The sequence below is a fragment of the Atractosteus spatula genome, chromosome 6, assembly GCF_055471065.1.
Source record: "Atractosteus spatula isolate fAtrSpa1 chromosome 6, fAtrSpa1.hap1, whole genome shotgun sequence".
Classification (NCBI taxonomy): Eukaryota; Metazoa; Chordata; class Actinopteri; order Semionotiformes; family Lepisosteidae; genus Atractosteus; species Atractosteus spatula.
The window spans coordinates 4,790,988-4,814,236 of record NC_142711.1 but is presented as its reverse complement, the minus strand read 5'-3'; the positions used below and the strand labels follow the sequence as shown (position 1 = coordinate 4,814,236).

General features: G+C 40.0%; 1 protein-coding gene across 7 annotated transcripts in view; it reads left to right on the top strand.

Annotated features, from left to right (window-relative positions):
• The window catches only part of arhgap28 (Rho GTPase activating protein 28), a 53,616-nt gene that overhangs the window by 28,891 nt on the left and 1,476 nt on the right, over nucleotides 1–23,249 (top strand). For all 7 annotated transcript variants that reach the window (XM_088918837.1, XM_088918838.1, XM_088918843.1 and 4 more), the window contains 13 exons: nucleotides 744–934; nucleotides 2,062–2,282; nucleotides 8,000–8,090; nucleotides 9,190–9,344; nucleotides 9,478–9,643; nucleotides 9,768–9,859; nucleotides 12,379–12,456; nucleotides 14,038–14,197; nucleotides 16,057–16,139; nucleotides 18,151–18,348; nucleotides 18,890–19,027; nucleotides 19,540–19,667; nucleotides 22,854–22,918. In XM_088918837.1, coding sequence (XP_088774963.1) covers nucleotides 744–934; nucleotides 2,062–2,282; nucleotides 8,000–8,090; nucleotides 9,190–9,344; nucleotides 9,478–9,643; nucleotides 9,768–9,859; nucleotides 12,379–12,456; nucleotides 14,038–14,197; nucleotides 16,057–16,139; nucleotides 18,151–18,348; nucleotides 18,890–19,027; nucleotides 19,540–19,667; nucleotides 22,854–22,918 — 1,766 coding nt within the window. The remainder of the gene's footprint in view (nucleotides 1–743; nucleotides 935–2,061; nucleotides 2,283–7,999; nucleotides 8,091–9,189; nucleotides 9,345–9,477; nucleotides 9,644–9,767; nucleotides 9,860–12,378; nucleotides 12,457–14,037; nucleotides 14,198–16,056; nucleotides 16,140–18,150; nucleotides 18,349–18,889; nucleotides 19,028–19,539; nucleotides 19,668–22,853; nucleotides 22,919–23,249) is intronic.

Sequence of the window (23,249 nt, the reverse complement as noted above, 5' to 3'; positions counted from 1 at the left end):
GTATAATTGTTTCCTGTCTTGACAATTTTGTGATATGAGACAAACCTAGAAAGTGACTGAAAGAGAATAAGATCCAAAACCTTGATAAAAGGCACATCAGTGAAGTGCAGTTCTCACTTTGCTTTGCACAATGAGCAGTTTTTTGTGCACTCATGGTTGAGGTTAATATCTGTTACTATTTAAAACAAAACTATTCTATAATACATCTATAATATGGGAATATATTCTATAATATTAGAAGCAGTTCCTTCCTGAGAATAAAAAAAACATTCCATTATTTTTTATTAAAATATGTATTTATTCTGTAGGAATCACACAGAGCACTTAAACAAAATGCACGTCGAATCAGATGTGATGTTGTAGCTGTGTGAATTTAGAAACTGTTTATTACAAAAATTAATGGTGTTAAAGTAGTTTTTGTGGGATGAAAGGAAAACACAAGACAAAGATCTAAGGATATATTGCACTGATTTTTCTATATGAACTTTTTAAATGAATTGACAGCAATGCTGTGGGAGACATGATTCTCACAGCTTTCCATATGAAAAGCAGAAGCTGAAGTGGTGTTGCGCTACTTTTTGCTCAAAGCAGGGTCCTTTCTCATTTTAAAATTATTGAGGTTTCTCAGTATTGACATTGTGACCCGACTTTCCCAGGCCAGGTTTGCACACACAAAAGGTACATCACGTGTCCTACTAGGAGACCCCATGATGGAGTTACACGCCCGATGTTGTGGTTTGCAGGAAAGCGCGCTACCAGGAGACCAGCAGGATGATCTCTCAGGACTCCCTGCACCCGCCTTCCTTTGCCCGGTCAGTGTCGCAGGACTCCCTGGACAGCAGTGCCATGGAGGACTACTGGAGCGAGGTGAAGAGCATCGAGGAGGACTGTGACAGCGCCCAGGAAGAGGTGATCGAGGTCAGATCTGCTGATGGTAAGTGAGGACAGGGGCTGCTAGTTTGCTCTTTCTGGACGGCGTCTGGCTTCAACTAGACTTAGAAACTGTTGCACTCTTTTGTGGATTTTGATTAGGTAAGAAATTGAGTCATTTAATTAGCTGTTACATTATTTTGAGTGTATAAATGGAGAATGTGGGTTGCATAGTGGCGAGGTAGTTGGCATCGCTGGAGCCCTGGGTTCAATTCCTGGGGTGCTGTCTGTGTAGAGTTTGTGTTTTCTCCCTGAGTTCCTCCAATGTTTCCTCCCACAGCCCGTTTACTTTACTGCTTAACAACAGCTCTGGGTAAGCAGGAAAGTGCTGGTAGTGCTGATAGGTTAAATGGCTGCTGGGAGAATTGGCCCCTTAGTGAGTGTGTGTGTTTATGTCTGTGTGTGCCCTGTGATGGACTGGTGTCCTGTCCGGGGTGTACCCCGCCTTGCGCCCGTTGCTTGCCAAGATAGGCTCTGGCTCCCCCATGACCCTGAATTGCACAGAGTAGTTAGAAAATGGATGGACGGACATGTAAATGGAAATGTTGATGATGATAATGATGGAAATGATGATAGAAACATGGAATATATATTCGTATGGAGAGACGGTCTTAAGCATTGGCACTTGCTATTTCATATCAGTTATTTCACCTAGAATCTTTAGTACTTCTGGCTAGGTTAAGTCAGTACTCAATAGGCTTTAAAAATATTCGCTATTAGGTTTTTTTAATATCTGTTTAACTAAACAAATCTGGAAACAGCACTGTTTCAGTTGAATGTCAAAGGTGAATACTTCTTACATTGTGGAGGATAAAACTGGATCTTTGATTTGAAGCTTCCAGTTTTGTTTCGTCTGATTACAGCCGTAGTCTGGAGGATAACTGAGGGTTCTGGGCTCAGGACTGGGAGGTTCAGGGTTCAAAGCCTTGGTGGGACACTGCTGTACACCTGAACACAGAGCTTTACTACGTTAACGTGTTCAGCTGTCTACAGAGGTATGTGTGTAAGCCTCTTGGGAGAAAACTGCCAGACAGATGCATGAGTAAAAGCCGGAAGAGTCTGAGAGAGGCGGGAGTGTTGCTGCAGTAGAGGAGCGCTGTGAGCAGCCCGCTGGTGCGGTTGTCCTTGCAGAGGGGGAGCTGGAGGAAGCCTGGCTCCAGGAGGCGGGGCTGTCCACGCTGGTGTCGGGGCCGCCAGGGGACAGTCCGGCTGAGGCCCTCGTCTCCACGCTGACCCGGACACAGGCCGCCATGGTCAAGAAGCGCCTCGACAACTACACTCAGACCATGCGCAAGAAGAACAAGCAGCCCGCGCGAGACGTCCGGGATATCTTCGCTAGCGGTGACACGTCGGTAAGCGAGGGGCGATCGTGCCACGTTTCGCGACGAGCTGGCGAGCCGTCCTTCGTGAACAGAGAGATTCAGGTCATGTGTGTTTTATATGGAGCTCAGTTTTTTTACATTTGATTTACACCAGCAGTGACCCAAAACTGAGTCAATTACATCCCAGTACTTTCACATGATACTGCATTGCACTGCATTGTTTTTAGGCCCGGTGGGCTCTTCGTACTTTGGTGTTGACTCCTGGTTTGTATATTTCTATTAGATTTATACTTGCAGAATATTCTGTTATACAGTATATAGTGTCCTCTCTTATTTTTCCTTAGGATATTTTACAGATTTTCTGATTACATCTGGGATGCATAGCTGCAACACGAGAACTAAATGGCGCAGAGCCCACTAGTTCTGCTTCTCTAGGCTATTCTATACTGCCAAGGCCACGGTACAATGCTTTTCTGTACGGTTCTGAGCTTTAGACTTTGAGAATGCTTTTCAGAAGAATGTGGGCTGTGAAGTATTAGTCGTGATAGGAGAAAGAAGAAGACAGAAGTACAGAAAAGTAAATGAACTGTAAAAAATCAGTTATTCAAATCACTTCATACTGTACCATGCCTACAGTCTTCCAGTCAAAGTTATGGAAGGAAAAATACTATACTGTATATTTGGAGCCAAAAATTCTCCATATCGTCACATTTTCAAAAATAAATGAATTTCTGAAGTGTTTTATTTGAAATGTCAACAAATTTTATTTTTTGAGAGCCATTCAACACTTTCTCTGAAATTACCTGTGAGATTACAAATAAAGCCTTCAGTATAAAAATTATTTGGTGATCTTTGTTTGATTTGAATGTAAGGAGCATTGTCCACTGTTATAAAACTACCAGCCACATTATATTCACTTAATTAAACCACAGTTTATTCGCTGTCATGTCCAGTTATTTATTTAAGATGAATGGCTGATCTAAGCAATTGGCCTAAATAGAATAATTTCTACAGGCATGCCCAGAGTAGGAAACTAGGAAGTGTAGTATCTCAGTCAACAATGACATTTGCATGTGAAGTTTGCAGATCTAAACTATTCAAATATCAGGAACAGAGAACTGGCTTCATGCAGAAAATATGAATAAGTTAGTTGTTTTGCTTTCAAATAATGTCTGGCTGTCATATTTTTAAAAATAACTTAATTTTTTTTAAAAGAACTTAAAAAAACATTGCATACTGTTGACAACACATTCTTTCAGATTTTGTATTCTTGCGTGTCTTTTATATTTGAAGCTTGAATGTCTAAAATTACAAAATTATGGGAAATGCTAGCCAAATTATTTGGCTTCTCTGCCAATTTCAGCAACAGTTAAAGATGATGTTTGCAGATACAGTGTCTTTCAAAAGTATTCAGATTCTTGCATAGTTTTCACATTTTGTTGCTAAAGCTTGCAGAGACAATGACATGACACTGTGAGGTAACAGTATGGTTATATGCAGAACGTCACACATTCAAAAAACAAAAAGAAATAGCAAATACTGTAGGTAACAGATATGAAGAAAAATGGAGAAGTCATAAATTGGAGAAGTCAACCTAAGTCGAGGACAACCTAATTTATTTAAGTACATAAAATTATCTTAACAAGCCCTTCAGCTAGTTATCTTGCTTCTGTCTGTGTGCAACAATAGTTGTCCACGTGATTTAAGAACGGATATACTGATTTCTGTAAAGTCAGGCAGTGAATTTCAAGCACAAATTTAACTATGAAGACCAAGCTGGTAAGGGATAAAGCAGTATAAAGACTCAGATTAGGGGAAAGCTGTAAAACATTTCAAAGAGCCATAATGTGTTTTTGAGCTTGAGGAAGTTCATCATTAAGAAGCAGAAGACATCCAGACACTGCCTAGATCAGGCTGTCCCTCGAAACTGCCACCATGCCACCATTAGGGCAACGGAAAGACAAACCCAGTTCAAGTTGCCTAGATTGCTATGGCAAAGTGGAAAACCCATCTCGGATCTCGCATAGAGTTTGCAACAAATCATTTAAACGATACTGCAAATGTGGTTTATACATTTGATATTTGACGAAAGCCCATTATAGTACAACACTTGGCCATAATCTTTCCTACTGACAATCATGGTGGCAGCATTATGTTATAGTTCTGCTTCTCGTCAGCAGAGACTGTGAAGCTTGTCAAGACTGATTGAAACATAGGTGACGCAAAGTACTGGCATAGAGGAAAACCTGCTTCAGACCTAAAATTCCTAAAAGTCAAATTCCTGTCATGAATCCGGCTGAGAATCTGTGGAAAGACTTGGAAACTGCTGTCCATTAGTGGTGCTCACGTACAGTAACGTGGGGTCTGCTAATGAGCTAAGAAGAATAGGCAGAAATGGCACTAAGGAAGTGTGCAAAGTCTATCCAAAAAGACCTGCAGCTATAATTGGTGCCAAAGGTGCTTCTAGCAAACAGTAATAGGTTTATTCCATGCTGAAAAGAGAAGAAAGAAAACACAATGTTTCAGCTGTGGAGCCTTCTCTTTTCAGCATGGAATAAACCTATTACTTGCAATCACCATATTTCAGTATTTTTTTACTGTTATTTATTAGAACGTTTCTTACCCTTAGAAATATTCAGTGTGAGCGTTCAGGTTTTGAATAAAATACTTGGTAAAAAAATGAGTATGCATCATTTTGTAATTTCATTCAATGGGACACAATAGGCAGGGTCTGCATAATTTTGCAAGACACTGTATATACTTTAGGAAACACTTTTTCATTTACCTCACTACCTCTCATAAACTCAAAAACCTGCAGCAATTCTACACCCACTGACTTAAAATTTCACTTTCTCTAATCTACAGGTAGTTTGTTTTTCTCATGCAAAGCACATGCTGAAAGAGTTTAATAGAAACAGCAGCATTACTTTTAACCGAGAATTTGTAGTTATTTTTACAGTATGTCTGTTCATTCACCAAGCTGTGGATTTCTTCACTCTGCACATGACACAGGGGTCTGATCTTGCAGCTGTGCTGTGCAGAATGTGCAATCTGTTACTCACTCCAGCCTGATTCATAGTCAGCATATTCTGTCACAAGCTCCCCTTCCTCCCTTCTCTCAGACTGGCATTAAAGCCGGTATGCATGTAAGCACATTTTTTGTTAATGATTTGCTCTGAGATGACTCACTGTGAGACTCTCTTATACTAGCATCCTCCGCAGCAAATGAAGGCAGACCTCTGCTGAGCAATTCCAGACCACAACTCCCCTTTCTTACCATAAAAAGATATATTTAGAACCGTCTTTGTGCTGTCTTGAGATAATTTGGAATCCTTTCTCTTTTCCTAGAACTGTTGTTTTCCATTTAAAGCCCTCCAAAAATAGTGGTCTGGAAAAAAAAACATCAGATTGGCCTTTTTTTCTCCACAAAAACGATTCAGCTCTCTGCTTTATTGACATTTAATTTAGCATCACACCTTACAGCAGTATGTTACCCTTTATTTACTTGTGTTCCAGTTTCTGCCTAGGAGAGCCATGAGGGCTTATACTGTATATACCCAGGGAAATGATGTCAAAGCTACAAACCTCATCGTGACCTGACAGGCACCTCAGGTTACAAGTTCAAAGATGTTATAGCCTGCAGTATAAAACAGATTGTTGTCATGGGTAGATATGCAAAGATTTGAACATTTTTGTGAACTGAAGTTCTGAAAGAATTCACTATGAAAAGGAATTCATTTTGTGTCTTTCATTCAAATGTTGATGTACAGTATTGATAGTTAAAAGAGGTTCTGTTAATTTTCCTTAATTCAGTTGGACTGAGAGATATATTGTTTTTTTTTCTCTCGTTTTAGTTGTAATCGAGCATTGTGAAGTACTCCAGTTTAAAAACTGGAAGTCTTCTTCTTTTCCTTCAATTTAAATTTAAATATCTTTGAATTTGTACTTTAAAAATCCAATGCATTGTCTAGTAAACTCAAGCCTTGATTTGCTGAGACTGAAACTGGGTTTTGCTTTGTAAGTATGAACCCACTAAAAATGCAGAACAGCATATGACTTTTAGTTTTGTGTTTCCTGTAAATCTATTCTCCTGCCATCTTTAAATTTCTCCCAAATGTTTATAACTTTATTTTAGACTGCTTTTAATTTAGGTTATGTAAATAATGAGATGTAATGTTGTGCATAATGTATAGTTTGCATTTAGAGTAATGGCTTCCGTATGAACACTTTTATAGTAATAATTATCAATATCAGTAGTAACTGCTAATAGTATTTATGAGTGCATATCTCATATGTACCTACCTAATACACAACAGATGTATTTTTCCATATAAGTACCTATTTTCCACAGATACTGGGAACATCTGAAACCAATTGTTGTAAAGATGGAGACACATTCTCCTCCTATAAATATGGATAAGTGATTCCCTATATCCACCATCTGCATTCCTTACTAAGCCAGAGCATAAGTCAGTGAGTGCCATAACATGACTTTTACAGCACCTCTGGATTATTTCTGTAGGCTACTCTGGCTTTTCTGTGGCATTAATGAAGTTTGTGATTTGAATGTTTGAGAATGAACCCAGAGACTGTGATGGAAGAATTCTGAACAAAAAGTCCATATTTTTAAATCCAGTCTGAAAATATATTAATGTTGCTTCTGTTTGATTTGCAGTGAATTATATTTTTAAGTATTTTTCTCATTTGTTCATGGTATTTCTTTGAAGTGTTCTTAAACATACTTCTATTTAAATGTAAAACACTTTGATATTTTTGGTACATTATAAAATAAAGTTTTATTATATCTCATTTGTTTAAAAAAGTGTTATGCGAAAGCCAAATATATTTTCATGTTTAAAAAATAAAATTAAAAAGGTTCTTTAAAATTGCATTTAATAAAGGTGTTATGGTAATGTGGAATTTTAAATGTGAGTATTGCATTAAACCATGTGATAAATTGTAGTTGTAGCTACTTATTTAATTATAGTTTTTGCAAATCCAGAATTTAATCCAAACTATTTTATTTACCATGTGGAGGTTGTAAATCATTGTTCATATTTTTTATTTTTTCAGTTTCAAACGACTTATAATATAATTTATATTTACAAGTGTTAATTTCACAAAGTTGTGGGGTCTTTCCTCAATTTTTTCTTTATAATATCAAGTCGGGGCTGATTCAAATCATTCCAAGTATTGATCTATTAAATTAATGTATTATTAATTTAACAAGTTCTGCAGTCCTTGTTTTAAGTGACAGAAGTGACAGAAGTTAGAAGGAAAACCATGTATGCAAATAAGAATGAAAATGTATCCCTCTGAAATATACTGAATATACTGAATACTGAAATATGGTGATTGCAAAATGTTTTTTCCACTGCACATTTCTAGAGCAGTTTTGCGACGCTGCCTGGTACGTGGGCTGCTGTGTATCTTCATACATTTTGTTGCGGGAGGGGATCACTGTTAGTCTGTCACACCTTCTGGTGGTCTACAGACCTGCAGGTCTGCGGCTGATGGGGTCACGGGCTCTTTACCGACTGTGCATTCCTCGTTATCTCAATGGCCTTGAAAGCATTAATGTGGGTTAATGTAGCCCTGATGAACACCAAGAACCTTTAGCCAAGACAACAAAATGGAAACACAAACTAAAAAATTGAGAGCTCTTGAAATTCCTAAAATGCTTGCTTGATTGTTTGTGGGAAATGAGTATCTTTCTAATATACTTATCCTTCTACAATTTCTCACAGTCCTCTGAGCCCGTTTCACCAAACCCTTCCAGCAGCACGCCTCATCCACATCCACATCCACCTAAGCTGCCTTTTTGGATACCAGCAAGAAGTAAGTGGAGAAGCAGATCACAGCCCTAGTTTCATTGCCTAGAGGAGGTGTCAAGAAGAGAAGGCGCATATAGGGGAGACTTACAGACGGGGGGTGCCATCATCATCTTTCTCTGGTTCTTCCTCATTCCCTCAGTGAAGTGAAGTGAAGTGGCCCCGAAGACTCGGGGTTTTTGTTTCTCTTTTCTTATTTTTCACCCTGGAAGTGACCTTGACGTGTACGGTGGATACGCCTTTTTTTTGTTCATTTTTTTCGTCAGCGAGTTATATTGGATGTATGATCTATCTTCTTTATGCCTCCTACTCGGGGGCTTTCGAGCTTCTTGAGTAGGGAGGCAAGGCCTCTTGCTCCATGTTTTGACTTCAGTACTTAAGAATGAATTAAAAAAAAAACCTAACCCCAACATTGTTTTGTAAGTTACTTCACGGCCGCATGAGTTTTTCTGTCTGTGTATCAATACCGTATGTCAAATAAGCACTATAACAAGTTCTTCAAGCACAAAAGAGCATTTGGCTGATCTGTAGCATCAATTGGAAGTTGGTGCTCTCGGAGAGATGGACAAAATTTTACTTATCACTGGTGCGAATAACTGACAGAAAACCAATATACCAGGATTCTTGGACACAAGCTTCCAACTTAAAGGGGTCTTCTTGAAGACACACAACCATTACAGTGAAGTCTTCATGAAAACAGGGATTTCTACATATCTCTTAAGCAGGAACACATCTGTAAATGCAATGGGCCACTTAGTCTTGAATTTATGGAGGTTGAAGAGAGAAGAAAGAGAAATATCCTTAAATTCTTTGAAGTGCTTGCCTATCTCAAGAGAGTGCTCTTCTGCAGGGCACTGAACACCTACGCATAGAAAAGTGACATTTTAGACTTCAAATTAGGGACACTGTTGAAACTTTAAACAACTGAAACTTGAGAAAAAAGGTACAGCAAGGAAGCTCATCTAATATACAGAATATGTTACAGGATTATCTTTTGCAGGGTAGCTATTTATAGTAAACCTTGGCCCCTTCTTTGAGTTCTTTAATGGTTTATATATTCTTTGTCTTTTTTTCTTTATTTTCCCCCCACAAACACTTGTTTAAAGTGGAGAACTGTGTGTCGGATTGCCAGATGAGTAAGGAACGGCCAGCAGAGGAGTTTGTTTTCGCGGTGCCTTACTCTGAAGGAGCAGCCTGCAGGAGAAAAGACAGAGACTCCAAGAACTTCCAGAGAATCAAGAAAGATGACGGCACTCTGCCCGTAAGTCCCAGCACTGGGACTGACCACTTTTGCTTCACATTTCATAGATTTAAGACTATTAAGTTTGATTAAGTAGTATGTTCCAGGTCAATGTCTCAGAATATTTAATTTTTCATGTCTTTTATTTGTTTAGAAATTTGTGTGCCGTAGTACAAGGCTGGGATTTACTAGGGTGGGGGATCTATCCCCAGAAGACATGAAGAAGATTGGTTACCTCTCGCTGATTGAATTAACGGCTTTTTATGATGCCCTGGGCATTGAACTGAAACGCAGCCGTACAGTGCGGATCAAAGTACGAGGTAGGTGGTCTGACAGAAGTCTGTCAATGACGTAAACTTTTTAAGTAATTGAAATCTGAGAAATGTGTTCCACAGATACTACAGCTCATCACTCCTTCTGTTCTTTCATTTTTTTTTTTTACAGAAAGTGGCCTTTTTGGAGTTCCCCTCACAACCTTATTAGAAAATGACCAAAAAAAGGTTCCTGGATTGAAAGTTCCTCTTCTTTTTAAAAAGGTAGAGAATGTTTGATTTAGCAAGAATTTTTCCAACTGCTATCTCGCTGTCATTCATGACAATTGCATCTAAAATTACAGTGCATTGCGGCAGTGCCACAAACGCTTGAATTATGTTTGAGGATGATCTTAAGTTTCAAGATTTTTAAGTATATATAACTTGTGTGCTTCACATAGGACATCAGACATTTTTTTTTATTTTATGTACATTTTGTAAGTGTAGCAAACAAAAATATACAGTACATGAAATAAAGTACACAAGTGCATAAATATTTTTTCTACCTTTTAGAAAAGTGTTCTATATTGTGGTGCTAAAGGAGTCTGGGCACCTTCTGGGAAGTTACTTATCTCTGCTTTACTTAGTGACTGTTTCTTGTTTATCCTTTTACTTTGTCTTGGTTTCTACTCTTTTATTCAAAACATTGGGGCTGAGCAACACTGACTGCCGATCCTTTTTGCATGTATGTTTCAGGCCATTACTTATTGTTTGTGCAGTGTATTCTGAGACACTTGATTACTGATTCGGCAAATCTCAGCTTTGCCTCGCCAGCACCACTCCTGCCTCGTTCATTTAGTCGACAGCAGCAGACATCAGCACTGTTGGGCCGCAGCAGATATTCCTGGCATCAGGAAAGAAAAAACAGAAAGCCAAAATGAATTCAGCTTAGAATGTTTTACATCTTCAAATCTAGAACAGACTTGAGTGTAATACTGTATATAACCATATATAAAATATATGTTTCATGTACTACACACCTAAAGGGAAAACATTCTACTTTTGAGCACCTTTTAACATGTGATAATATTCTAATAAATTTTAGTATCAATATTATATGAGTGCATAGGTCTTAAAAGTGTCTTTGCTTGGGGCCACACTGAAATCAGTAGCTCCTCTTTCTTTTGGAGACCAGCTGTTATAGGAACCTGTAGCCCTAACCTTGAAAACTTCCAGGCTCTCAGGTGTTATGACTGTGAGCTGATAGGATCTAGTGCTTGTTTGTGTGAGAGTTTGAATAAAGCCTTGATTGACCTTGTTCACACAGCTGAATCCCCCGTGAGGCTTCACTTCAGACGAGGGAACAGCGCGTGTTCTAATCTAAACCATTGTATACTTTCTGCACGGTGATAAAATTAATTCAGCATTCAAATGTAGGGGAGTTCCTGGTAGGCTGACTCCAAATCAAACAGAGAAGCCACAACCCGGCTGTTCCTTCCTCTGAAAACAGCTTCCTTCTCTGAAAGGAGTGGCACTTTCCAAGGGAGATGTAAAAAAATAAAGTGCAAATATTTTCGAAACCCTGGGCTCTGTATCATGTTTAATTCAGACGAACTATTGGCCTCGTCCTTGAGTAAACATATAAATATTTTGGGGGGCAAATTATTGTGTCTTTTTGTTCGCTTCCAGTGGCATTTTTGTTTTTATGTAATGAGCATATTCTGTAGTGTAAGATTGTGTTGAATGGATTCTAGTATGCAGTATACTGTATAGTATTCTGTTTCGGTTGACCCTGTGTAGATGATATGTTGACTATTTTTGTTTTCATTTGCTGTGACTGTTCAGTATAAGAGTAGACAAGATATTCAATTCAATTTAACTCAATGCAAGCTTTTTTGTCCCCTAGGGGAAATCTTGAGCTTGTGCTCTGGTACAGGTGAAGCAGGGACATTTACAGCTCTTTGCAGAAGGCTATGAGTTATGACCTTATATACACAGAGGCCAAAATCCTATGAAGTCCACAACATGCATTGTGTTCATGTTCATGACCTTAGCGGACTGAGCAGCACTTGTTTCCTCTTTCTGCATGACTTTACGAAGAAAGTGCTCTCTAATTCTTCTTTTTAATTTAACATCATGGCTAAAAATGCTAAAAATTTAAACGCTAAAAGAAAATTCTGTCATTTATTCAGCATTGCGGCCCCCTGTTGTGTATTTTCTGGAAATAAAGTCTGAGAACATTTTTTTTCTCAAAACAATGTCAATGGGAGAGTAATTCTTTGTCAGATCTGTTCATTAGTTTCACTTATCTGCTTGGCAGTTGATGAAGTTCTACAACAGTATACCACATGGCACGTCTCCATTTAATTTGAATAGTTTTCCACAAGATATACTAGTCTTTATACATCTGGGGTGATTACTGATATGAAGTCTTGATCTATCAAGAGAGACCAAACAACGCCAACGTGGGGTTCTTCAAGTACAAAAACTACAGACCAGGAAAGATGGAGGCTGGTGGGGGAATTTCAGTAAGGCAGCTCTGGGACTTCCTTTCTGCCGTGTCAGTGGGAGCACTGGAGTTTTGGTGGATGAGAAAGGGGAGCTTGGGGAGCAGATCAGCACAGAAAGGTTTGTCTCTGGCGAGGGCAGACGCCAAGCGCGTGAGCAACTACACAGGAAGTGGAGCTCTTAGGTGTCAGTGGGCAAGGTTAGGGTTTAACCTCTCGTCCTGCCTTTGTGGTGACCTCCGCAAATAATAGCCTGCGGAAGTCATCGGGCTCTCCTGGCGTTTTTGTGTGCTGCAGCTCCTGGCGAAGCTGGAACAGACTGGACTGCAGACGGAGGGCATTCTTCGCATCCCGGGATCTGCCTCCCGGGTCAAGGTGAGAAGAGCCTTCTTCTTCAGGAGTGTTTCCCGTGTGTCCAATGTGGGAGGGCTGGGAAACAAGACGGCAATTCAGCTCATTTAAATGTATTTATTACTGTACAGTCTCCGTGTGTTTCCCTTTAAAAGTTATTTAGTCACATTTAATCTGTTATTCCAAAAATGGGCAAACACATTCTGCAGGAAAGTCTAATTTGAAAGAGATTGGTTTTCATGCCCACTAGGAATGGTTAGTCTGTAGAATTATTTTCAGGTGATATGGAAGTTCTATAGTCTTTTAATAAGACAAAGAGTTCTGACATTTTGCACTTTTAAAATTACATTGTACCCTAACTGGATTAGAACAAAATTTCCTATATCATTATTGTTCATACTAAATTGCACACTTCACACCATCATTACTAATGCAGTGCAGAATAATATAGTTTATTAGGCACTACTGTATGTAGTAGCTCCTTGTCAACAGCATGTGACAGATGGAAACGTTTTACGCAGTAAAGACTTACAGATGTTCAAATATAGTGCTGTATGTGTTTTGATAGTCATGAATATGTGTTAACATGATGCGTATCGAATGTCATCTAGCTCTGATTAAAGCTGTATCTGAGCCAGAAAATGATTTCATTTTGCAGTTGCCTCTTTGATTTATGGGTGGTCATGTAAATTTCTTTAAAGGACGGTGACATTTTGTTATTTTGTATGCTAGATGCTGCATAATTGACAGAACTGTGCAGAAAACCTTATGAAAATTAGGGAGGGCAGCAGTTTTTTATATGTCTGGTTTTGATTTCTGCTTTAAGCTTTAGGCATTAAATTCTTGCTGTTTGCATCAGGCACACATGTGGAAGTGTTTAGCCTGGGATATAGTTTTACCTTGCATGGTCTAGAAATCAGTAGTCCAAGTTCGCTTAAAAGGTAATAATAATTAGAATAATAATTCTGTGTACTTGTAATAAAACTATTCATCCCAAAGCACTTAACATCTAGGAAAGGACCCAGCTCATCCACCACGTGGCAGCTGTTATGTACTGTAGCATCAGCCCCACTGCACAGCGGATCAGACAGAGGAGTGATAATTACCTCACCAGCTGAACTATGGTAGAATATACCTGGGACACCAAGGTTAACACCCCTACTCTTACCAACAGTGTCATGGGATCGTTAGTGGCCAAGTAGCTTCGACCTCAATGTAATGTCTCATTTCAAGGATGGCACCTCCTACAGTGTAATGCCCGCTGTCATCATATTGGGATATTTGGTTTAGAAGTTTTGCTCCAAAGAGAACAATTTCAATTTCAAGCAGTCAGGGTCAATTACTGACCCAGCGAGACAACTTACAGCGGCAAACTGGTTTTCCTTAGAGCTCTCCCATTCCAGTACTGCTGGGAACTGACCCTGCGGAGCATCGGTAAGCAGATGAGATCAGGCTACAGGTTGGTACTGTAGATCTGCTATAAAAGGTTATTGGTTTTCAGAAGAGAAAATATTTTGAATTTGAACATTTTAGGGCATTCAAATGTATAATTATTTAAAAATCTCGAATGGTGTTTTTTAAAAACAAAATGTTTTCTGTCGATAGCATCTTCGTCGGGAACTGGAAGAGAAATTTTATGATGACGTGTTCGACTGGGACCAAGTGAGGCACAATGATGCAGCTGGCCTTCTCAAAATGTTTATCCGGGATCTCCCATATCCTCTCTTAACTATGCAGTACCTCCCAACCTTTACTGCAGTCGAAAGTGAGTATTCCTTAGCTAATGCTGTAATATGCCATTGAACATTTTACACTTCAGTCCTTTCTGAATGATCGTTCGGAATCTGATGTATTTTTAAGAATAACCAGGGAGTTCACCATTGACAAAATGAACTTTTTAGGTCTGTAACTGCTATTGTTAATTTGTTGGCACCTTGAAAAAATACTAAATGTGTTTTTATTTGTCCCAATTTGTTTTATGGTCTCGCGTGTTATTCTTAAATTTAATTTAATTTGGACTTATTTTGTAATCAGAAGTGTGGTTCTGAATGTTTGTATCTCATCTGTTTCTATCTCTGCAATGTGTCTGCTGACGGCCTGTCCTGAACTTACTCATGTTTCTGATAAAAACCTCCTTTTCTTTCAAGGCCTAGGATGATGCAAAGATGTTATTTATTGTTTGGAACAGATTCCAAAAACCTTTATTACAGTTTGTGTAGTTAGGGGGGGAGTAACCTTCGTCTGCCTTAATATTCTGTATTATTCTTGTAACTGGGAGTTGGCAGCTACTTTATCTTTTCTGTTTTAGCCCCCATTTAGATCTATCAATTAATTGACTCTCATTATGACTCTCATAGAAGTAAGTAAAGGATGAGGACCATGTGCACCTTTGTCTGAAGCGCACAGTCTCTACACTGGTGTTAGGATGAAATGTACAGCAGGAGTGATGTGAAACACATGCATCACAGTGCAGATCGACATCTGTGAGCTCAGCATGTAGTGATTGAGATACGAGTGTTTGTATGGTTATGAATAATCCGGAACTGCATGTTCAACGAACAAGGGATTTTAATACTAAGGAGGTGACTGATGCAAAAGTTATTATTATTGTTGTTGTTGTTGTTGTTGTTGTTGTTGTTGTTATTATAAAAGCCATTATACGGTATGTTGTTTTTTTACACTATTATGTAAGAATGTAGCTTACACATATTCCTGTCAAATTCCAGACTGTCCTCTTCAAAGTGAGGGTTTAGATGGTGTGTGATAGCTGGAGCTCATGTATTCCATCACCTTTGTCATTGTTTAGAATTTTCAAAATGGTTTTTCCCGTTGTATAATAACCTTTTTTTCAATTCCCTGTTCCACAATGGTATAAGGTGTGAGACTGTGGTGCCTGAAATAGATGTACTTTTTATTTCTGTTGCTGAGAGTGTCAGTGTTTTCTGCAGATTGGCAAATGGCAAGTAGCTGTATTTTCTTGAGCACTGGTGAATATGGAGAACTACACTGGCTCTGTGTAGGGTAGTGACACAGTCTCCTTTATGTAAAATCAGCATATAGACCTTCCAATCTTTGTATCGTGTGGCTAAGGTTGCATTCTTTTACAAAATGCAGACTTTGGTATTTGAAACAAACGTGTGTGAAAGTGAGATTTCCTTACAATTACCAGTAAACGTCCAGTGATTTCCAGAGTGCAACAACTCTTAATTGCCCAGACATGAAGAACCAAACCTGCCCCTGGACATTGTGTACTAGCAGAGAACGGTCCAAGGCAACAGTAGTCGAAAGAGGCAGTGGACACAAATAAAATGCTTAGTCCTTAGGTGAAAATCTATTCAATTGTTTTCACAAACCACATCATCCTGTGGTATGAGTTAATTTTCATTTTTGGCTGTAGTGAAGCGTCCATCTGTGATGCATTTCTTTTAGTCCAAGCAGTTTTTTGTTTCAGAACAAATTTTGTTAGTAATATCTTGGCCCCTGCTTTTAATTTGCATTCATATTCCCTTTTTTTTTCCTTAGTGTGCAGCACAAAGCCTGTTGAGCTGCTGAAGGATTGTGGAGTGTTTTTGTGCTGTCTTCTTGTAACCCTGACTCCTTTCCTAATGCTTTTGTTATTTGCAGATATCTCTCCTTCCAGGACACAGCTACAAGCTTTGCACCTTCTTATCATGTTGCTGCCTGAGCCTAACAGAGATACTCTTAAGGTAAGGAACCTGCTGAACCAGCAATAACTTTATCTCCTGTCAAAAAGCAAGGAGAGAAAACATTGCAGGAAGGTCAAATGAGTGACCTTTGGTTAATGTTCTCCCACTCCAAAATTTCTGCAATGCGTGTTAACATTTTACCTTCTCGTTGAGAAAAGAAATAGTACTGTAGCTACTCGTTAACTCCCTGTGATTATAACAGCACTGGTTTATGTCTAATTCCTCTGGCAGCAGGATAATATAGTTTAGTGGTGGAGTGGTGGTTTGGACTATTACTGGAGGTGTGTGGGTTTACAACCTGGTTGGAAATTTGTTGTTGGGCCCTTGAGCAAGATACTTCACTGATTGCTTCAGTAAATGCCGTACAAATAGGTCACCAGGTCAACATTGCAAATGGGAATTTGTTCTTGAATGTATTGTCAGTTTAAATGAAGCATTGAAAATGTAAAAAAAAAAGTTACCTGCCATTTCCTTCTTGTAAATCTCATGCTTCTGCATGAGTAGTGATGCTTAAAGTACTCATTTATGGTATAATTCCAACAATCATTTTGTGCTGGTTATGTAAAACAAACTACTCATCTTTGTTGTTTTTCTTCAATGTTTGCAGTTGTAAAAATTCCGTACTTGGATTTTCCAAAGTATATGTTGTGATTCTTTTGATCTTGAGATGGAATAATAGCTTTAACGGGTTTTATTTTTTAATCGGTTTAGTTCAATGCGTGTATTCTATTTTGTCTATTTTTAAATACAGCATTACCCCCAGTGACATTACCCCAAGATCAGACAGAAAATCTAAAAAGGAACAAACCTACAGTATAGGACACAACAACAAAAGCCAATGCAAAGTATTAAAATCAATTACTTTCATTAGAAACTACACCCGTAACTCTTTTTCCACATGTTCTTTTTGTACAAATTCGATACTACAAAGCATGTGAATTGTTACCCACATTTCCAACAACGAAAGCCAGCTGCAAATCTACGAGGAAAGCTATATGAAGAAAAATTTTGAACACTCTGCCGAATGTAAAGAGTGCAGAGAAAGACACCATACAACTAGTTTCTTATCGAGTGTTTGCATCAGATGCCTCTAACTAGTATAGCTGAGAGCTGGCACAGAGCCTACGGAGTGGCGCAAGATTTCTGTGATACAGTTCACCGCGTCTTGCTTCGACTGTTGTTCTCTATTGTGTGCGCTCATACTTTTCATAAGAAGAATTGTGGTTTAGACTTTATCATGGAGAAAATTAAAATTGTGATTGTGTGTGTGTGATTGCACAGAAAGCAAATGAATTGGTTACTGCACAGTACAGTACTAGACTGCGCATAGGTGTGATTAATGATGTGTAACAAGGTAAGCAGTACAAAAAACAAAGATAGAAGATAGAAGATAGAAGATAGAAGATAGAAGATAGAAGATAGAAGATCTTACAAAAAACACAAAGCACAATATGAATGTTAGTTATTATTGTTTCTTGTGTCATTTTCTGTTGAAAAAAGTACAAGTAGAGGTGAAATTTTTGGGGTCCAGAATGGATCGAAGTTTTTCCCCATAAGAAAAAATGGAAATAGTTTTTTCGTTTTACATAAAGTCTTTTCGCTATAGGAAAGGGTTTGTGGGAACGAATTGCATTCATACAAAAAGGTACGGGTGTACTGATACTGGTATATTGAGACATTTGCATGCCAAGGTTGGTGTTATTTTGGGGATTTCACTCACTACAGAGAACTACTACAGCCAAATTTGTGCCGTGTGGGTAGATTTTGCATACAAGCTCAAAGATATTTCTTTAAATTAGGAGCCAATGGAAGAAATTAATGTTTAGCTTCAATAGATGGTTTGAATAAAACCATATTAAAAGCAATAAATAGAAACTGTGTGTTGAATGTTACTCGTTAATTGTTGACACAGTATTACATGCAGACTTGTTTCCAACTGCTAAGGCTGATATGAGCAAATGACGTAACCAGACTGGTCTGATCGTCTTGGGCTTTTCTCGTGTCTCCTCAGGCACTGCTGGAGTTCCTCAGGAAGGTGGTGGCCAACGAGGAGAAGAACAGGATGAGCTTGTGGAACGTGTCCATGATTGTGGCTCCCAACCTGTTTATGTATAGAGGCAAGACTGCCAAGCCACAGGAAATGCAGGGGGCTGCTGGCGCAGCTCACCTGGTACGGCTCCTCATTAAATACCAGGATCTGCTCTGGATAGTGAGTGCCTCTACACGTACTGTAATATCCAGTGTCTCTTTACTAGAACTGTGATGTTTCTTTTCTCGTCCTTCACCATGTTCAGTGTATTTTTCAAGATATCAGTCAATTACATCAGTAGACATACTGTATGTCTTTGCTTTATTACGCTTCTACATTGTAAGATCTGCATTTGTTAAGTATAAGACTCTTAAGTGTGTTTTTTGTTGGTTTGGGAAGATGGGGAATATTGGGCCCTTGCTGAGATGTGGGAATCTGTCTTAGGATTCTGGTAATTCTCAGCTCGATCGATTACCTTCTGAAATATTTAGTAGCCTTGCAAAAAGTAAAAACTCTTGGAACGTTGATAAAGACATCAAATAAATCTGCTGTCTGCTCAGTATGAATCTCAACAGTAAATGCAATGCAGTTAAAATAGAAGCAGTGAAATAGAAAACCCCCACAACCCACACGCCTGGCTGGAATGAGAGATTCGGGCGCGTCTGTAGGTGGCGTGGGAGAGGCCGAGGAGAGTTCGTCAGGTCTCGTTTGGCTTTTGCAGGTCCCGTGCTTTATGGTCTCGCAGGTGAGAAAAATGAACGAAGCCGCCATGCCGAAGAGGCACCAGGGCTCTGAGAAGAACAAGAAGAAGCTGCTGAGGAGGTGGAACGCAGAGCGAGACAAATCGGAGAGGAGTGAGGTGTGCAGAGAACGTTCCTGAGCCGAGGCAGGGCTCTTACAGGAGCCGGCCCTTGGCCTGGAGATCACTACACAGGAGTCAAGTGTTTTTAGGTTGTGTTATTTACTTACAGGGTTACGAAAAGGTCCGTGTCATTGTAAATGAATAAAAATTAAACTCTTCAGTTTTTTTACAGGATGTAATTATCCATCTGCTGTAAAACAACGACCTTCTCTCACAGTTGATAAATCAACCGCATTATACCCGGCAAAATTGAAACTTTAAGGTTTCAGAAGGACATAATTGCTGTACTTTTTCCTGTTGGTTTATTACAGTGTTTGTTATGTCCTAGTGATGATTCTAATATAAAGGAGGACCTCTTAAGGGGGCGAACAGCTAGAACACTTCCTGTTCTTGAAAGCCGACGGAGAAGGCTATAGGGCTCATCGTTTGCATGAACTAGAAATCCTCTTCCATGCGGCATTGCTGTAGGCCTCGCTGGTAAACGCTAGCTCTCTGGATTGTGCCAACAGCTCTCTGACATACGAGAGGGAGTGATCCGGGTCCACGCTCCACTGCACGCCAAGGTTTCCATGGCGATCCAGCTCGACAGCGGGACGAAAGCCAAGGATGTCATGGCTCGATTCGAGTGTGATAAAAGGTCTGCGAGAACCTACCGTTATTATTCATTTTGGCGTAGCATAGGAAACCGAACCATGAATTTGCTGATTTTGCTGGATGTAGTCCCTTTATTGTAGTTTAATGTAGTACAGAATGTTGATGATCCTTTCTGGTTTTAATTTCTCCTGTGGCAGCCTGCTAAAGCATACTTTTTTCTTGAAAAACATCCAACTTTTAGCACCTCAGCTTGTGTTTTGCAGTATTCAAAGTCCTGTAGCTAACCATTTAAATATTGTATTTAAAATATTTGAAACTGACACAAATATGAAATTGTTTAACTCTTCCAACGTTGATAGATGTGACAATGCAACATCTTCTCTGTGCATTTTGCTTTTTACGATGATGCAGAAAGTTACACACATTGTGTACATACTGCACTGTATAACGCTTAACCGTGTACTGCAGTGACACTGATGCTCCAGTAGATATACTCTGCTATAGTGGAACCAAGGACTATGACTTTAACCTCATTTATAATTCTCCATAGTTGAAAATAAAAAAATTTGAAAATCAAAATTTCAGCTGTAGACTTAATAGAAACTTCTGATGTCAGATTCAGAAGAGTGTGCGATGAAGGCATGCATTGTATTTCCAGCTATTTGCTTTACAGCACTCACTCATTGACCCTCTCTAGTCTGCCTCCTGCTTGGCACACTGAACTGACCCTGCTTCTGCTTCTGATGCTGTTCACTTACTGTACTCACTCATTGACCCTCTCTAGTCTGCCTCCTGCTTGGCACACGTAACTGACCCTGCTTCTGCTTCTGATGCTGTTCACTTACTGTACTCACTGATTGACCCTCTCTAGTCTGCCTCCTGCTTGGCACACTGAACTGACCCTGCTTCTGCTTCTGATGCTGTTCACTTACTGTACTCACTGATTGACCCTCTCTAGTCTGCCTCCTGCTTGGCACACTGAACTGACCCTGCTTCTGCTTCTGATGCTGTTCACTTACTGTACTCACTCATTGACCCTCTCTAGTCTGCCTCCTGCTTGGCACACTGAACTGACCCTGCTTCTGCTTCTGATGCTGTTCACTTACTGTACTCACTCATTGACCCTCTCTAGTCTGCCTCCTGCTTGGCACACTGAACTGACCCTGCTTCTGCTTCTGATGCTGTTCACTTACTGTACTCACTCATTGACCCTCTCTAGTCTGCCTCCTGCTTGGCACACTGAACTGACCCTGCTTCTGCTTCTGATGCTGTTTACTTACTGTACTCACTCATTGACCCTCTCTAGTCTGCCTCCTGCTTGGCACACTGAACTGACCCTGCTTCTGCTTCTGATGCTGTTCACTTACAGCACTCACTCATTGACCCTCTCTAGTCTGCCTCCTGCTTGGCACACTGAACTGACCCTGCTTCTGCTTCTGATGCTGTTCACTTACTGTACTCACTGATTGACCCTCTCTAGTCTGCCTCCTGCTTGGCACACTGAACTGACCCTGCTTCTGCTTCTGATGCTGTTCACTTACTGTACTCACTCATTGACCCTCTCTAGTCTGCCTCCTGCTTGGCACACTGAACTGACCCTGCTTCTGATGCTGTTCACTTACTGTACTCACTGATTGACCCTCTCTAGTCTGCCTCCTGCTTGGCACACTGAACTGACCCTGCTTCTGCTTCTGATGCTGTTCACTTACTGTGGCTTATAGTCCCTCCTTCTCCTCCGTGTTGATTCTTCAGACCATGTCTGCAGCCCTTGTCACTCAGTTCCCCTGTCAGCACGTGCTTTATGTCACTGCTCTCAGCTGCTTCCCTTTCTACCACACTCATCCTGCATACCTGTCTCCTGGCTCGCACTCGGTCCCCGGCTCTCTCTCTCCACTGGTATCAACTAAGGCTCTGTTCTGGGTTCCCTAATGCTCTCTGCCCAAATTTCACTGATACATTTTTATATTTAATGATGTTCATAATGTCCTCTTTTTCCCCCTCTGATACTGAGATCCATATCTGTCTGTCTCCCTGCCATTCCCAAGCGGATGCATATCCACCATCCTAAACTCTTGAAGTCTAACCTCCCCTTCTTCCCTTCCTCTTCTCTGCTTTCCTGCCCCTGTGCCTCCTCCACCATCTCTCCACCTCTGCCAACAACCTCGTTGAAAGTGTCTGCCCATCCCTGTTCTGTTCCCGACACATTCTTTCACTCATCTGCTGCTTCTTAATAAGCCAAATTTGCTAAATCCATCCCTTTCTTACCAAATACACTAAACATTTCTCGTCCAGGCACTGGCACTTAACCATCAAAACTATCGTTCCTTCCTCTTGGGCGGCCTTTCATGCCAAAGATAACCGTCCACTTCAACTCTGGAATCTGCGGCTTGCCTTGTCTTTTCTCATGCATCTCCATTACTCCTGTCCCTCCGATCTCTCCCTATTGATGTATACATCACTGTCTCACGTCCACCTCACTCAAAACCTCTATTCCTTTCTACCATCAGTCTCTTATCTCCTCCTAGCACCTCTCTTGCCCGTCCTGCTTCTATCTTTCTGACTGACATGCTGCACTCCCTGTCTGTTCTGAGCCCTACAGAAATCAGGACTGCTCAGTCCCTGACTACCTTTTAGAGACCCCTCTCTTTAGAATGTACTCTCAGCTGCATTCTTCAACCACATCTCACGTTGCGCTGCATTACTATTGGCACCTCTGGAGCTGTTTATGGGATCTGCCTATTGCACTTCGCTGTAATAACTGAATCAAGCTCTTTTCATCACTGCTTTGTATCCGCCCTCTGTACCCTGTCTTAAATCATTTAGTGTTGTGTAGTGCAGCACTTGCCTTGCACTTCCAGCTTGTGCTTGCCTTGTTGTCATGTTCTTTCAAATGTATTGTACAGTACATTGCCCTTGATAACGGTGTCTACTGAGAAAATATACTGCATAAATAATAACAGAATACCAAATGGGAGAGCAACCAATGAAGTGTTATGTGGTTGTTGGAAACAATTAGGCTTTCATCTTCAGGACTGCCAGTTTACAAAGGCACTGGATTGACCGTCATAAAAACAGAACAGGAACAGGTTGATAGATCAAAGTTAATAAGTTACACTTAATGAGCTACGAGTTAATAAGTTAGACGTTCTGAGCTGCATAGTTGAAATATTAAAAAGAATGAACTTCAGTTATGTCTCGTTCATTCTCATTCTCTGTCTTTTTTTTTCAGCAACGGAACTCGTAGCTCTAGCAGGTGGCAGAAGCAGTTTCTGTACGAAGTGGGCGGGAATATAGGTAGGTGAGATGTGCGTTCATCTTCCCTTCCTGGATAAAACTCAGCCCGTTCAGCCCTTTGCTTTTTGATTTAGTGCTCCGAGTTGCTCTTATTAAAAAAAAAGAGTGTTCTCAAAAGTGACGACTTTAAAAGACACACCTAATATTCAAAACAGTTAGGTGCTGACATCTCCAATGGGACTGAACTTTTAAGTTTTGAATTCAGGGGCCCAGAATGTTTATTTATCAGACAGCAAAAAGAAAAAAACGTCTTGGGGGCCATTTTTAAGTCAGAAATCACAAATACGACAGCTTGAAACCAAATCGATTCCAATTCCTTTCCCGATGAGCT